General features: G+C 42.2%; 1 protein-coding gene across 1 annotated transcript; it reads right to left on the bottom strand.

The window, feature by feature from the left end:
• Positions 1-2,385: 2,385 nt before the first annotated feature.
• Positions 2,386-5,830, bottom strand: LOC125313693. The gene is made up of 7 exons (XM_048273520.1): positions 5,816-5,830; positions 4,512-5,717; positions 4,098-4,425; positions 3,709-3,964; positions 3,144-3,618; positions 2,677-3,029; positions 2,386-2,524 (listed from the first exon to the last, which is right to left on the bottom strand). Exons 1-7 carry the CDS (start codon positions 5,828-5,830, stop codon positions 2,386-2,388), a joined length of 2,772 nt encoding a protein of 923 aa, XP_048129477.1.
• Between the last annotated feature and the right edge of the window lie 8,181 nt (positions 5,831-14,011).

Raw genomic sequence — 14,011 nt, forward strand, 5'->3', positions numbered from 1 at the left:
CGGCTTGATCTCATGACTGGTTATGAATATTAGAAATGAGATTAGGTCGTGATTAGTATTTGAGTACTAAGTGTTGAAGTTGTTGTTATCTCACACAAATTGTGAGTGGGTTCCGTATGCTTTTTATATTCAAGTGGTCTTTATTCACTTATTAATTTAAGATTTTGGATTGAATTTTCTAACATAATATCGTAGCCATATAAATTGTCATTGTACTCGTGTAAAGGGCAACAACGAGACTGATTGCATCATAAGCACAATTAAGTACACTTCCTTAATGGGAAATGAGTCGTTAATTTCTGCGTTTTACCTTTTCATTGTCTCTTTGATTTTTACATTTAAAAATGCTGAATTTACGAGTTTCTTAACAGAAGCGAGGGAATTCGATGTAGTCCCGTAAATATATAGATGATAGTAGTAGTCCAAATAAAATTATCTGGTCAACCCAAAATTGTAGCAACCCCTAATTATACAATCCCACTTTTACCATCTGGACCCTACACCTTCTGAAATGGAAGAATATCAGGCCACACGAACGGCCCAGATTTCTTTTTGCTGACGCACTTGCGCAACACATAATTCTGCTCTCTTGGTCTCTTTTCCTATGATTAATAACAGGATTAATAACACGGAAAACTTCAAATTAATACAGCTATGATAAATTTATCCCAAATTATTTTTTGTCACAAATATTTCTAAATTGATACGGTTGTGACAAATTTATCCCAAATCGATACCTCCGTGATAAATTTACCCTCCATTAGTATTTGTTAAATTTAACTATTAAAGTGCTAAGTTATATGATACGTGGCAATTGATGGGTGTATCTGCTTAGAGTTTTTACCATCTGTTTATCACAGGTGTATCAGTTTAAAAATTTTCGTGGAATTAACTCAATTTAACAAAGAGTAAATTTATCACATATGTATCAGTTTTTTTTATTTTTCGTGATAAAAAAAATTAGCTTAGCGTAAATTTATTACAAGTGTACCAGTTTATGATTTTTTGTGATAAAAAAAATAGTTTTGGATAAATTTGTCACAATTGTATCGGTTTGAGATTTTTCATGATAAAAAAATAATTTGGGGTAAATTTATCATATCGGTTTGGTTTTTTTATAGTATTAACCCTTAATAATAACTGCCTGGACAACAATAGCATTACATCACGTCAAAGAAAATGAAAGATTCTAAAACCCCCAAATGAGAAAAAAAGAAAGAAAAAACTCAAGGGTTGAAAATAAGAAAGAATTAAAGAAATGATAAAAGGAAAAAAGAGGCAAATAGTTTTTGAACTTTGGTCCAACATGAAACGCGGTTTTTTAATTTTTAATTTTTTCAATACGGTCAGTGAACTTTAACCCAGTATATAAAGTGATCTCTGAATTTTTAACTAATACATGAACTTTTGGTACATATTTAATTTAGTCCCTAAGTCATATGTAAATATTCATTATTGACCCTATCTTAAATAAACGGAATGATTACATTAAACATGTACCAAAATTTCAAGAGTCAGATTGAATAAAATAAATGTTCAAGGTCCACATTAAACATTACTCTAAAGTTCATGTACCATATTAAATAAATTTAAAGTTTAATGATCACGTTACATATTAAAAGAGACTATCCGTACATTGTTCCCGTGATAAAATTCAGTGCGATTCTGCCATCTCCATCCACTGTCGTGTTTGGCTTGGAAACCACCCTAAAATCCACTGCGATTTGCGCATCCTTCTCGCTTGATCATCTCTGGATTTGCGGGTAATTCGAGTTGCTGGGTTAAGCTTCCGGCTCCTCCGTGGATCTCTCGCTCCGGAGGTTCCAGCGAGGGGAAACCAAAACGACTTGCGCTTCTCGCGTCGTCAATCGCTGGAGAAAGGTGAGGTGCAAGTGGTGTTCGTTTCGTTGCTTTCGGTGAATTGATCGACTGCGTTTTTGCCTCTCAGTGGTAAACGAGATGATGGAGAGCCAATTACGGATATCTCGATTCGCTTTGGTTTTAGATTAGGATCAAGAGTATGTTACGTAATTTTGTTAGCCCTAGCCCAGACACCTGAACAGAACATTCTGTGCTATTAATCCAAACAAACATATCCAGACATAAAAGCTAGAAGAAGATAAATGACTAAGAAGGTCCGCACCTTCTCGAAAATACCCGGCATGAGCACGGACATGGAAATTCCGGCCCTATATGAAAAATTCCTGGTGAAGAAATTGTATTTTCCCCTGGTTCTGTCAAAAGCTCCTTGTGAAGAAGGGAACGAATACGGGGTTTCTCAAATGCGAAGCCCACCGAAGGTGGAACGCATCTCTTGATCTAGCCCGGTTACTTCATACCCGAGATTCGCTTCGCTATTCCCGTCCTTCGAAAACAAGTGCCTGACTACACAGGATGACGACGGGTGGGAATCTCATCGAAAGCAAGCTCTCGCTCGCTCCCCGGATTCGAAATATCAACCCCGGTACCACGGAAACGGGCAATACCATCAGAAGAATCCCATGTCTTCGGAACTACCTGATCCCTATACGACGGATGCGACATGCGCGAGTAAGATTAGTTCAAAAAAAGATCAATGCAAGTCGGTTCTCGAGGTCATTCGGCCAGGAAAGTGAATCATATGAACAATTTGATAAGTTTTCGATCTGTAAGTTAGGGGAGAAAGATGAGACTTACCCTTCCATACATTTCTCGCTGCAGCGACCAATGAAATCGTCTGTATACGCTTTGAACTCGATGCCGAGACGTTCAGCCAGTCTCATTGCATCCCTTAAGGGCAATACATCCCAAATCTTCAGGATTTGGATGTATCTCAGTTCCTTCAGTACATCCACAGTGCACAGCACGTGGAGACCTTCGACCTCGAATTGCTTCACCATATGACAAGAGGCTTTAGGGAATAAACCCACATTACTCTTCTCAGGTCTCCAGCCACCAGCAAGTTTGGATAAGAGGTTCAAGATTGCCATCCGGGTCGCAAGCGACGACAGTTTTCGGAAAGACTTCACAAAGTTGTCGCCGAACAAAACCTACGGAGACAAATAGCCGACAAGAAAAGGTATTGTCATCGATTCTGCAGAAGTCAAATGTTCATATTGAACCGACAAATATAGCAAAGAAAACCACCGCGCAGAGTTCTTTACCCTCCACCGAGCATTTTTAAATAGGACACCAATGCCATCGCGCGGATCATCGAGCCGAATATCCTCTTTCTTCCCATCTGAAATGGCTTTAACTTCATCAGTCCCGGAGGAACATCCTCGGCTCTTAGCATCCTGACGAGCATTTCTAAATAGGACACTATAGCCATCTCGCGGATCATCGAGCCGAACATTCTTTTTCTTCCCACCCGAAATGGCTTTAACTTCATCGGTCCTGGAGGAACATCCTCGGCTCTTAGCATCCTGAAAGCCATTTACCCTCCACCTCTCATTTCTAGATAGCACACCACTTCCATCAACCGGATCATCGAGCCGATTATTCCTCCCATCCAAAGCGGCCTTAACATCATCAACGCTGAAGAAACACCCACGGATCTTAGCATCATGAACCAAAGCTTCCCATACAGATTTACTTCTCGTCAGCGTTCTCTCGTTCCCCAAAATCCAGAGAGAGTATCTACACAGAGGCAGCAAGAAGAAGGGATTGTAGATAGCATATTATGGCGAAATATAGATTGCCCAGTTAAGCAGGAATAGAAGAGACTACCTTGCCCTGGTAAGAGTGACATTGGTTCTCTTGGCATCCGAAACGAACCCAATCGAACCGTGAGGGTTTGATCTCACGGTGGATACTATTATGACGTCCTCTTCACCCCCTTGGAACCCATCCACTGACCTCACTTTCACTGTAAAGCCTTCGATGTTTTCGTATCCTTTTCCAATCTCCTGTTGTATTGCAGCAACCTGAGCTCCATATGGAGATATCACGCCGACACTTAGATCTTCTCCTGAAGACTTGCATGCTGCAGAAAAACGAAGACAAAACAATTAAACGTGGCATGGTAGTCTATTCGAAAGATATAGTGGTTATTTGCATGAATTTATGCTATTTTGGCAAGAAAGAATATGAACTGGCAAAATTCTCTCACAGCGTACCTTCATATAGATTCTTCAAAATCGCCGAGACAACTCCTACCTCAACATAGTTTCTAAGGCTACGTCCATCATCCCCAACTTCTTCTCTCCCATTAGAAATATCTATGAAGGAGTAGGGGCCAAACATTGGCCACTGCAAATGACATTTGCTGTAGCTTTTGCCAGTAACATTCGGCCCGTCCAGAATTTGATTTTTGTAAAAGGTTGATATTGGGAAGCGACTGATCGCTGGATGCATTCTGTGCTGGACATTGAGAAGTTGTCTGGGATGACCCAGAGAACTCAATCTTTCGAATAGACTCCTTCCAAAGCCAGCCTTGTAAGAAAGCTATAGAAACAAAAACAATTCAAAAACTTAAAGGTCGATTAAGCATAAGTCCTTTCATGCCAGACAAAGATTCAGCTGTAACATACCTTGCTTTCAACCATAGCAGGCAACTGACATTCATCTCCCACTAAAACTGCATGCCTGACACCTCGCAGTTGGAGCGGAATCATTGACTCGCATTCTTTCAACTGTGCAGCCTCATCGATCACCAATAAACTGACGGGCTCCATTTCCTTGGAGCATAGCTTATACGAGCTAGAGACAGTGCAGAAAATCAAGGAAGCCGCTTGATGACAGAACTCCGCTATCATGCTCTTACTCGTAAATGTTGGAAGGTTTAGCCTTCCGAGAGACGTATTGAGACTTTGCAAAACAGAGAGGCAATCACGTCTCTTCATGGACAACGATGTATATAGTGTATCTGTGCAAGTTTTGAATGAAGATGGGCATGACGAAAATGCTTCCTTCAACTTTCCGGAATCCAACTTCTCTCTGTATAGTAGAATTTCAAAAGAATCAAGTAAGATGAGAAGTGACTTAATGTCCTGGAAATTTTGTTCAAGAAGGTAACTTTTGGATATATGGGTGCATAAGATAGAGAAGCATCTCCGGAGAGACTCTGCACTTGACTTGAATCTGTGCTTGAAAAAATCCACAAATGACTTAAATTCAGGTTTGGATTCGTTTTTGCTGCTTCTACATTTGCTCCCTAGATCGTTACCATTATGCTTCCATATGATATTGCACTCCCTGTCCAGTAAAATGTGGTATCCGAGGACACAGTCATCGAGAGTATCGATCATGGAAGTTAGACAACGCCGCCAACCAGTGACTACGGAAAAGCACTCCGCAATACAATTAACGCGATGATTCAAGTATATTTCCTCCATATCTGAATCTACTTTCATCCGCTCCTTGTTCCCAATACATAGCATGTCTCCTAAGTTACACATCAAGCTTTCCCCACTAGTTGTGCAACTCGATTGTTTCACCAGCTGCAAAACACGAGATGCCAATTCCCTGATGGCAACATTTGTCGGAGCACAAACAAGGGTTCTGTGTTTCCTTTTCAAGAGAGTAAAGAGCAGAGCCGCGACAGTTTTGGTCTTCCCTGTCCCCGGAGGACCCTGTATCATTTCCACAGTTGACCTGTGTTGGCACTTGATGGTATCAAGACAAGCCAGAACTGCTTTTGTCTGGGATTCATTCAGACTACCAAACAAGTTCTTATTAAGACTCTCATGTCCGGAGCCAAGACTATGAGCAATACAGAGATTGCAATCTTTCTCAGCCTGCAAACAAACACATATCCTTTTGAAAATCGACACCCTGATAACCTAAGTAAAAGTTAGAAACCATGAAATTTATTGATTTTGTTGCATCCTTGTACAGCCTGCTCAAACATTGAGAACAAATGATTGTGCGATGTATAAGCAGGGTCTGTCACTGAATCTTGGTTATATTACTGCAGCATTGAACTTTGTTGTGATTTTCTTTCGACTCTTTGGAGAAATAGAAGGCTAACTCAAGAGAGAATGAAGTTTTTTTATAATCAGGATGAAGTTTTATTGCGGCAATAATACGTTTCACCACTGACTGTACGGCGAAAATAAGTAGAGAAAATCCTTACCACTGAATCTGTACGTAGAACTTCCTTTACAATCTTCAAATTCCAAAATCTGTGTAGCCCATTCCATATCCTATCGTTAGTGACTGCATTCATCAGATAAACTGCAAACATGGACTTGCAGTTGTGAACATCATTCGTTTCGTCGCCAAGTAATGCCTTGACTTTGAACTTCGTTGATGTTCGAGCGTCCCCGTCGTCGTCTTCCACCACCGCAGCAACTGATGCAAATGCCCATCTTCCTGCAAACGTTTCTAAGCTGGGAATGGTATCTGGCTTAGCATTAGTTAGCATCAAAACATCCCCAGGGGAAGTTTTGTAAGGTTCCTTGCCACGGTTACTGGACTTGTTTCTCCAGTAATCCACTTTGACATGGTAAGCATTCTTCTCGCCTTCAACAAACCCAGTGACTTTCGCGAAAGGCAGCCTACGTACATTCTGCATACTTGAACAGAGTCCCGCTCGTGTTTCCTCCAGCAAAGGAAAGATAAAAGAAGCAAGGTATTGCTCAACAGATTGAAATGACTCTGGGATGCTCTCCACCTACAAAACGGGTGTATTCAAAATCAAACACGACCAACCTTCTTCGCTCCATAGGATCGAGCAGACTCAGTCGTCTGCCACATCAATGTCACAAGGATAGGACATCATATAGCCAATAACTTCCCCACGTAGAGACATAGAGCAAGGTCCTTCTCCACTGGACAATAGTCCAGCTATACATAACAAGGCTCACAAAAGAAACCCATCGCCGAAGAGCGAAGAACTAACATCATTTAAAGAATTTCGACCTGACACCCATTAAACTTGTACTGATAATAGTACCAACAAGCACGATCCGAACAACCCAATAGCAGGAGAAAAAAAAGGGAAAAAGCAAGAAAGGAAAGAGATTGAGAAAAGAGAACCTTGTCCCTGAAGAGATTGATATTGAAGATGTCTTGAAGAGACCAAGAGAAGATAACATCAGTCAGGTCACTGGGCTCGTCTTTCCTCCTGCTAGAACCAGCATTTGCGCCTTCAGTAGAATCCATGACCAACCATGCTTTGCTCATTCTCAGACCCGTCTCAGAAGCCATAAAAATTGTAAAATAAAAAAAAAGTCCTTGCTTCCTCGTCGAAGATTGAAAAATATGACCGAGAGTTTCAAGCAACGAGAGACTGACAGAACAAATATGAAGAAGCGAGCAGCTTTAATACTTGCGAACCACTCCCGTTTGCGACGAGCATTTGAAACGACGATCGGTGAGTGACTTTGTGACGTCATGAAATTCCTATCTCTATAAGAAAATTATAAATTTCAGTGTGGAAAATAAATTTGGATTTTGAAGATTTAAGAGACGATGATTGATCGTTCCGAAACGTCCGTCCAAAAAGTCAAGTTTGAATAGTCAAATTTTGATTCGTAATACTATAGACTCGTCGAGCACAAATTTAATTTTATTGGAACTCTAAATGCGAAAATTTCAATTTTACCCTCAGTCGATAGAGCCAAATGACTATCAGTATCCATTTTACCAATTTATCAAAATGCCTCTAGATTTTATTTGGTTTTGAATTTGTGAGCTCCATTCTTTTAAATCAGTCGAATGTTTCCTTCACCCAGCATTTCGGCCGCTCAACCTCATCATCCCCATGCTGACAACACCCTTGCTGACATCACCATCTTTTGCCCCAAGTTTACCCCTCCTGCACGTTTCTCTCTCTCACCCTCTCTCTTTCTTTATGCTACTTCTCCTTTACGTTCCTTCTTCTTTCTTCTAATGTCAGCGCAACAGCCCCCCTACTCCCCCAAGTTTTGGCCCCACGTTATACCCTCTCTCTCTCTCTCTTTGCCGTTGACGCGACCCCACCACAATCCCATCTTCCTTCTGCATCATTTTCTTCCTTGTTCTTTCTTCTTCTTCTTGCGTGGTGACGCGACAGAAACCCCCCCTGCTGCACTGTTTCTCTTCTTCTTCTTCGCTTTGCTTCTTTGTTCCTCTTCTTTTCTTTCTGTTTCGCTTGAACCAGCCCCCACCAACGACCACCAACGACGGTCTCACTGCCCAGCCGCCTCCGGCCTTCGCCGTCGCGACGCACCAACCTCCAGTCGTTGCCTCCGCCGCTCGGCGCCGCGCCAGCCTCCACCCCAACGGCGTCGCTCCATCTTGGACTCGTGGGATCTCAGGGACTGAGAGCCAACGCGGCTCGCGCCGCCGTGCTCTGTCCTCGACCACTTTCACTCGACCTCGCCGCATCCCGACGACGTCACGCTTTCACCCGAGCCCCTGCTCTACCGTCGCGCCATCTCAGACTGCAAGTCGTGCCTCACCCGAGGCTCTAACGACGTGCCCAGTGGGCCCCCGGCTCTGTCCGACGCCTCTTGAAGCCACCTGGAGCCCCGACACCTCAAGATGGCTGCTAACCAGTGAACCCGAGACCACCCGACACCCTATCCGACTCCATCATCCCCTGTTCAGTGCCACCCGAAGCTGCTCAGCCTCCCCAACGCTTTTACTCAGCCCCCGACGCCACTGTTTGGCCTTGGTTCACTGACCCGACACCATCCATGTCGTGAACAGTACTGACCGAGCCCCCTGTCCAAACCCGAGAACCTCAGGTTTGGAGCTCGCAAGACTTGACGCCTTCGTTCGTTGTCCCAATGCCACCACAACCCTCCGAAGCCGCTGTGGTTCCGCCCGACCAGCCGCTGCGTTACTAACCCGAGATTGTGCTGACCCGATGCCAAGCCGACTGACCCGAGACCTTTGGACCCGAATCACCCGAACCGAAATTCTGACCCGCAACCCCTAAACTCGAACCTTATCTTTGTTCAGCCACCGTATAGGGTGTGCATGAAATCACTTCTATTTTTGGATTTCTCTGCTAGAAGTCAATCTGGCAGGGAAATCCGTTTGGTAAAAACCTTGCAAAAGTAGAAATCCGTTTGATAAAAAAATTGACTTCTTGTTGGATTTTCAATTTCTGACAAGATTTTTTGCCAACTTTGAGAAGTAATTTTTTTTTACTTTTCCACCTTAGAATCACTTCTTCGATCACATTGACCTCCACCGACCGCCCATCGCCGCCCGCCCGCCACCCGCCCGTCGCCGGTCGTCGAAGATTTTGTTAATAATGTTCTAGAAGTAGAAATTTTCAACCATAATCAAATGAATTTTTCTGATCAGAGGTTAATATGAAGTAAAAGTAGAAAAATCATCTTCTGCTTTAAAGGAGAAGTTGAGAAATCAACTTCCGGTCAGAAGTTGAGAAGTTAATCTGAAGTGTTACCATGCGCACCCATAGTTGCCTCGTTGCCGCTGCAGTTCCGACCCAAGGTTGAGCCAACCCAAAGTCGCACGTGGACTCGATCGGATACGGGAGCTTGTAATCATCCGAGAATCCGACTTGATATCGAATGTAGGAGTTGTGAGTTAACCCCTAAACTCTGAATAGGGAATTAACTGTGTTTAAGGATAGATTTAATATTATTAACTATTGATTAGATTATTTAGCTGGGTAGCGGTAATTTAATTACATGCGATCGAATTACTTGTGTGAAGCCGTCAGTTAAATATTTTGGTATTATTAATGGAAGTCCGGAATAGTTAATCGAGTCGAATTAATTAAATGTGAACAGAATAATTATTTGCCTTAATTAATTATTATTGTACGATTATTATTATTATTATTATTATTATTGGGCGGTTATTGTATTATTATTGGGTAATTGTATAATGGCTGCTACTTATCTGGATTGATGTGAGTGATCACCCTATTTATGGTTGCAAAATCTTGTGGATGATATGTATATCTATGTGGCCACGTGTGGACTGAATTTTGAGCATAAAATGGCCTCGAGCCAAGTTTTGAGCACAATTGTTTATGAGTGTGTTGAATTAAATGCAAAGGTAAGAATTGGCTTGATTGTCCAGTGTGCTGGTGTGGTTATATGATGAGATCATACTATGCCGGTCGTACGATTTCCTAGTAAGTTCGTACCGTGCCGGTCGTACGGAATAACATAACTTATTAGACGCTGGTTGCAGCTTGTGAATGACCGACACCCCTACAGGGATTTTCGGTAGTTCCGTGTCATGCCGGTCGTACGAATCTTACGGACTATTGGACGCCGTCGCCGGAAGTAAAGGACGAAACCTGGTCATGCCGGTCGTAGTGTTAAACACTGTCGGTCGTAGTGTTAAGCCACACTAGTCGTGTGCGCTGGGCCCGATGGCCTCTAATAACCGGAACACGTGATGCATTGTGTATGAGACGGTGATGAGTGTTTCGGTTAAGTGCCTTGATTTATATGTTATTGGTCGTTATGATATGCATTGTTCGTCGTGTGGCCCATGGTGGAGTAAGTTTGCATGTAATTGATGATTCACTATGATATTGTACTTGGTCATGTGGTAGTTATAGCGTGGCATGAGTCGCACGCTATTGATCCGCTATCGATATTATCTTGCATGTTTAGGCCGCCTTGAGCGAGTTAATGTTCTACTCGGACTTAGGCGTTGACTCACGGAGATTTTATATCTCACGGCTTAAGTACACCCCAAGTACCATAAGTTGTGTACGGCGCTCACTTTAGCGCCAAAACTTTCAAATCGATCACTTTAGTGCTAAGTTTTTGTAACTTCGATCACTTCAGTGCCAAAACTTTCAAAACGATCACTTAAGTGCCAACTTTTTTTAAAAACGATTATTTAAGTGCCAATGTTTTTAAAAAACGATCACTTTAGTGTTAAATTCACTGAGCCACGTCATCTCAAATATTAATAAAAAATACCACGTGTTGAATTTTCGGCAAGCCACGTTAGCTCCGGCACTAAAGTGATTGTTTTTAAAAGAAGTTGGCACTTAAATGATCGAAGTTACAAAAACTTAGCACTAAAGTGATCGATTTGAAAGTTTTGGCACTAAAGTGAGCGTCGTGCACAACTTATGGCATTTGGGGTGCACTTAAGCCTATATCTCATTGTTGACACTCGATTTTTAATCAATCATTTTTCGATTTATTTTTGAAAATTCATAAAAAATTCATAAAAAATTCACAAAAAATTAAAAAATTGCAAAATCAACTTTGGTAGCCTTGGCCAAGCTCAAGGAACCATTTTTGAACAAAAAATAATTTTTCATATTTTTCGCATTTTTTGATATTTTCAGAAAATAGGAAAATACCCAAAAAATCCAGAAAAATACCATTCGAGGTCACAAAAATACAGAAAAATAGTCAGTATTTTTATTTTAATTTCCTTTTCATTTTGACCTCTTAAAGTTTGAAAATTCCTTTTTGGATTTGTGTGCTCCTTCACAAATGCACCCCACAAATTAGGCATAAAAATACCATTTGAGGTCATTTTATTTTTCTTTCTTCACTATTAAGCTTGTGACATGATTCTCTAGTATCCCATTTCACATTCTGATCCAATTGCGCCTTAATTTGCTCGATTTTGGCATTAGGGACTTAATTGCACAAAAAATTCTTTCATTTTAGTCCCTAGAAGGCCAAATTCAAAATTAAATTTCATTGAGAGACACCCATGGAACCCCATGACCCCTATCCTATAATTTTCCACCTTCTGAATCTAACGGTAGGCTCAATTGAGGTTAATTCTTTCATTAAAGACCCCAATTTTGTAAAAATCAATTTCGGATCTTACTCAAAATTTGGGGTTTTCACTCAATTCATGGGGTATTTTTCACGAAAATCTCATTTTCAGAGGTAATCCATGATGGGGAAGCGATTTGCGACATCAATTTCGCAAAAAAATGTCAATTGTTACTTCGATTTGGCCTTTCTTTGCAGGAACCGGGTCTGCCGGGTCGGGCGGATCCGACCCGGTGACCCGGTACTGTTCATTGTCTTCCCCAAGTGTCCACCGGCGCAAATTAGAGAGGGCAAGGCCGTTTTTCGAACGGCTATCTTCAACGAACAAGAATCTTCGGGAGGCTTCTAGAAGGAGAGGCAGTTAGAGGAGCACGAGGATGAACAAAAGAAAAAAAGGGGCTCGCAAACAGGGGAGAGCATTCAGATTCAGGAGGAGGGGATTTTCGGTACAGGGAAAAAAAAAAGACGAAGAGAAGGAGGGGAACAGAACGAAGGGGGGGAGATTTCAGAGAAGAATAGAGAGAGAGGAGTAATCGCAAAGGGGAAGGACAGCCATTGTTAAACCTCGACGACGAACTTCAGAGCGGAGACTCCATTCCCCAGACGATTGCAAGCTGGGGAGATCATCGGGTGAAGTTTTCTGCGACCTCGAAGGATAGCCGAACCTCTCGAAGTTGAAACTTCATTCGCGAAAAAAGGTAAAAGTCGCACTCGAGCTTCGTAGAACTTCATTAATGGCAGATTCGTAGCTTCGAGGTGTTTTCTTTGATTTCTTTGGTTTTCAATCGTTCTCGACCATACACTGAACTCGCCCATGCGTTTGCTCTGCATTGATTTGGCTTAAAACTCCCGAGTCCATCCCTCAACTCTTCTGGATTGGATGCGAGCTAAATCGCTCGTTTCGAACAAAATCAAAACCATTGGCACTCCAGGTAAGTGAACCTGACCTCCATGGATGGTGTTTGGTTATTTAGTTTGGGCCTCAATTGTGAATATCAGGAGATCGGGTCAGGTGAACGTCTGCTACTGCACGTGTTCATATAAGTCAGTTGCAGACCTTCTTTTTCTTCTGAATCTTTAATATGTTGGTTCTGAGGTTGAGTTGATTCAGTTTGCTATCAAACCGAAGCATTTTTGTGTAGTTTAGAATCTGTCTCGGTGTTTTCGGCGACATTCTGGCGTTTTCGTCGGACGTCACTCGGTGGCCGATCCTGTGCAGGGTCGACTTTAGGTTAGATCAAGTGGATTCTCAGATTGAATCAGGTATATGTGAACAAGAAATCGACAGGAAATCGTTTGGTGCGAAGATATTGTATTTCCGATTCGGTTTTGACGCCGAAATGCGACTTCCGGCGAGGCGCCGGTAAAGTCGCCGGCACCGGTCATCTTCTACGGCGAAGCGTTGACCGGTCAACGAGAGTTGACCTGGTCAACGCTTACGTGTCGCCGACGTGGCGGCCACGTGGCAACCACGTCGGTATTTTGTTATAACAAATAAAAAATGATCCGACGGCCTAAGATAGGCCACGTGTCGGGATCCCGAATTTTTGAAAAATAAAAATCATTTTTCAAATATATTCCATTTTTCGAAAAAATAAAAAAAATATTTTGTGATCGCGTGGCCCAGGTTTGGCCACGCGTCACCATTCTGATCGTTGGATCAAATTTTCGGAAATTCAAGTAATAAATAAAATCATTTTCAGAAATTAAAAAAGGGCTAGATCGGACGGTTGAGATTTAATCTCGCTATTTGATCTGAACCGTCGATCTTGGTATTTGGTTTGAACGGTGGAGATTAAGCTTCCATTCAATCTGAGCCGTCGATTCCAGTCAACGGATCCGGCCGTCGTCGTCGCGCCACGTGGCACAATCCTAAGCGTCGATGGATTTTTAGGCGGCAATTTTGAAAACTCGGGCGCCAAATTGCGAAACGGCGCCGTTTTGGGGAACGCCGGTCCGGGCGTGGGTCCGGACCGTGCGGACCGGTCCGTGGACCGGGCTGACCCGGTCCGTTGACCGGGCTGACCCGGTCCAATTATTAATTAAAAAAAAATCATTAGAAAATCCAAAAAAATTAGGAAAAATTGTAGAAAATTCCCAAAAATTCCAAAAATTCTCAAAAATTGAGGAATGGCCACAATCAACTGGCCAATCCTATTTTCGAGATTTCTCCTCCCGATCTTTCCAAAAATGACAATTTTACCCTTTAGGGGTAATTTGTCTCCAAAAATTCTCGTGGACTTCCAAAAAATGTCGAAAATTAGGAAATGGGTCAGTTTAGGTGGCCAATCCTATTTTCAACATTTCTCACTCTGAATTTTTTCTGAAATGACGATTTTGCCCCTTTTCGGCAAATCGTC

Source organism: Rhodamnia argentea, chromosome 2, assembly GCF_020921035.1.
Source record: "Rhodamnia argentea isolate NSW1041297 chromosome 2, ASM2092103v1, whole genome shotgun sequence".
Lineage (NCBI taxonomy): Eukaryota > Viridiplantae > Streptophyta > Magnoliopsida > Myrtales > Myrtaceae > Rhodamnia > Rhodamnia argentea.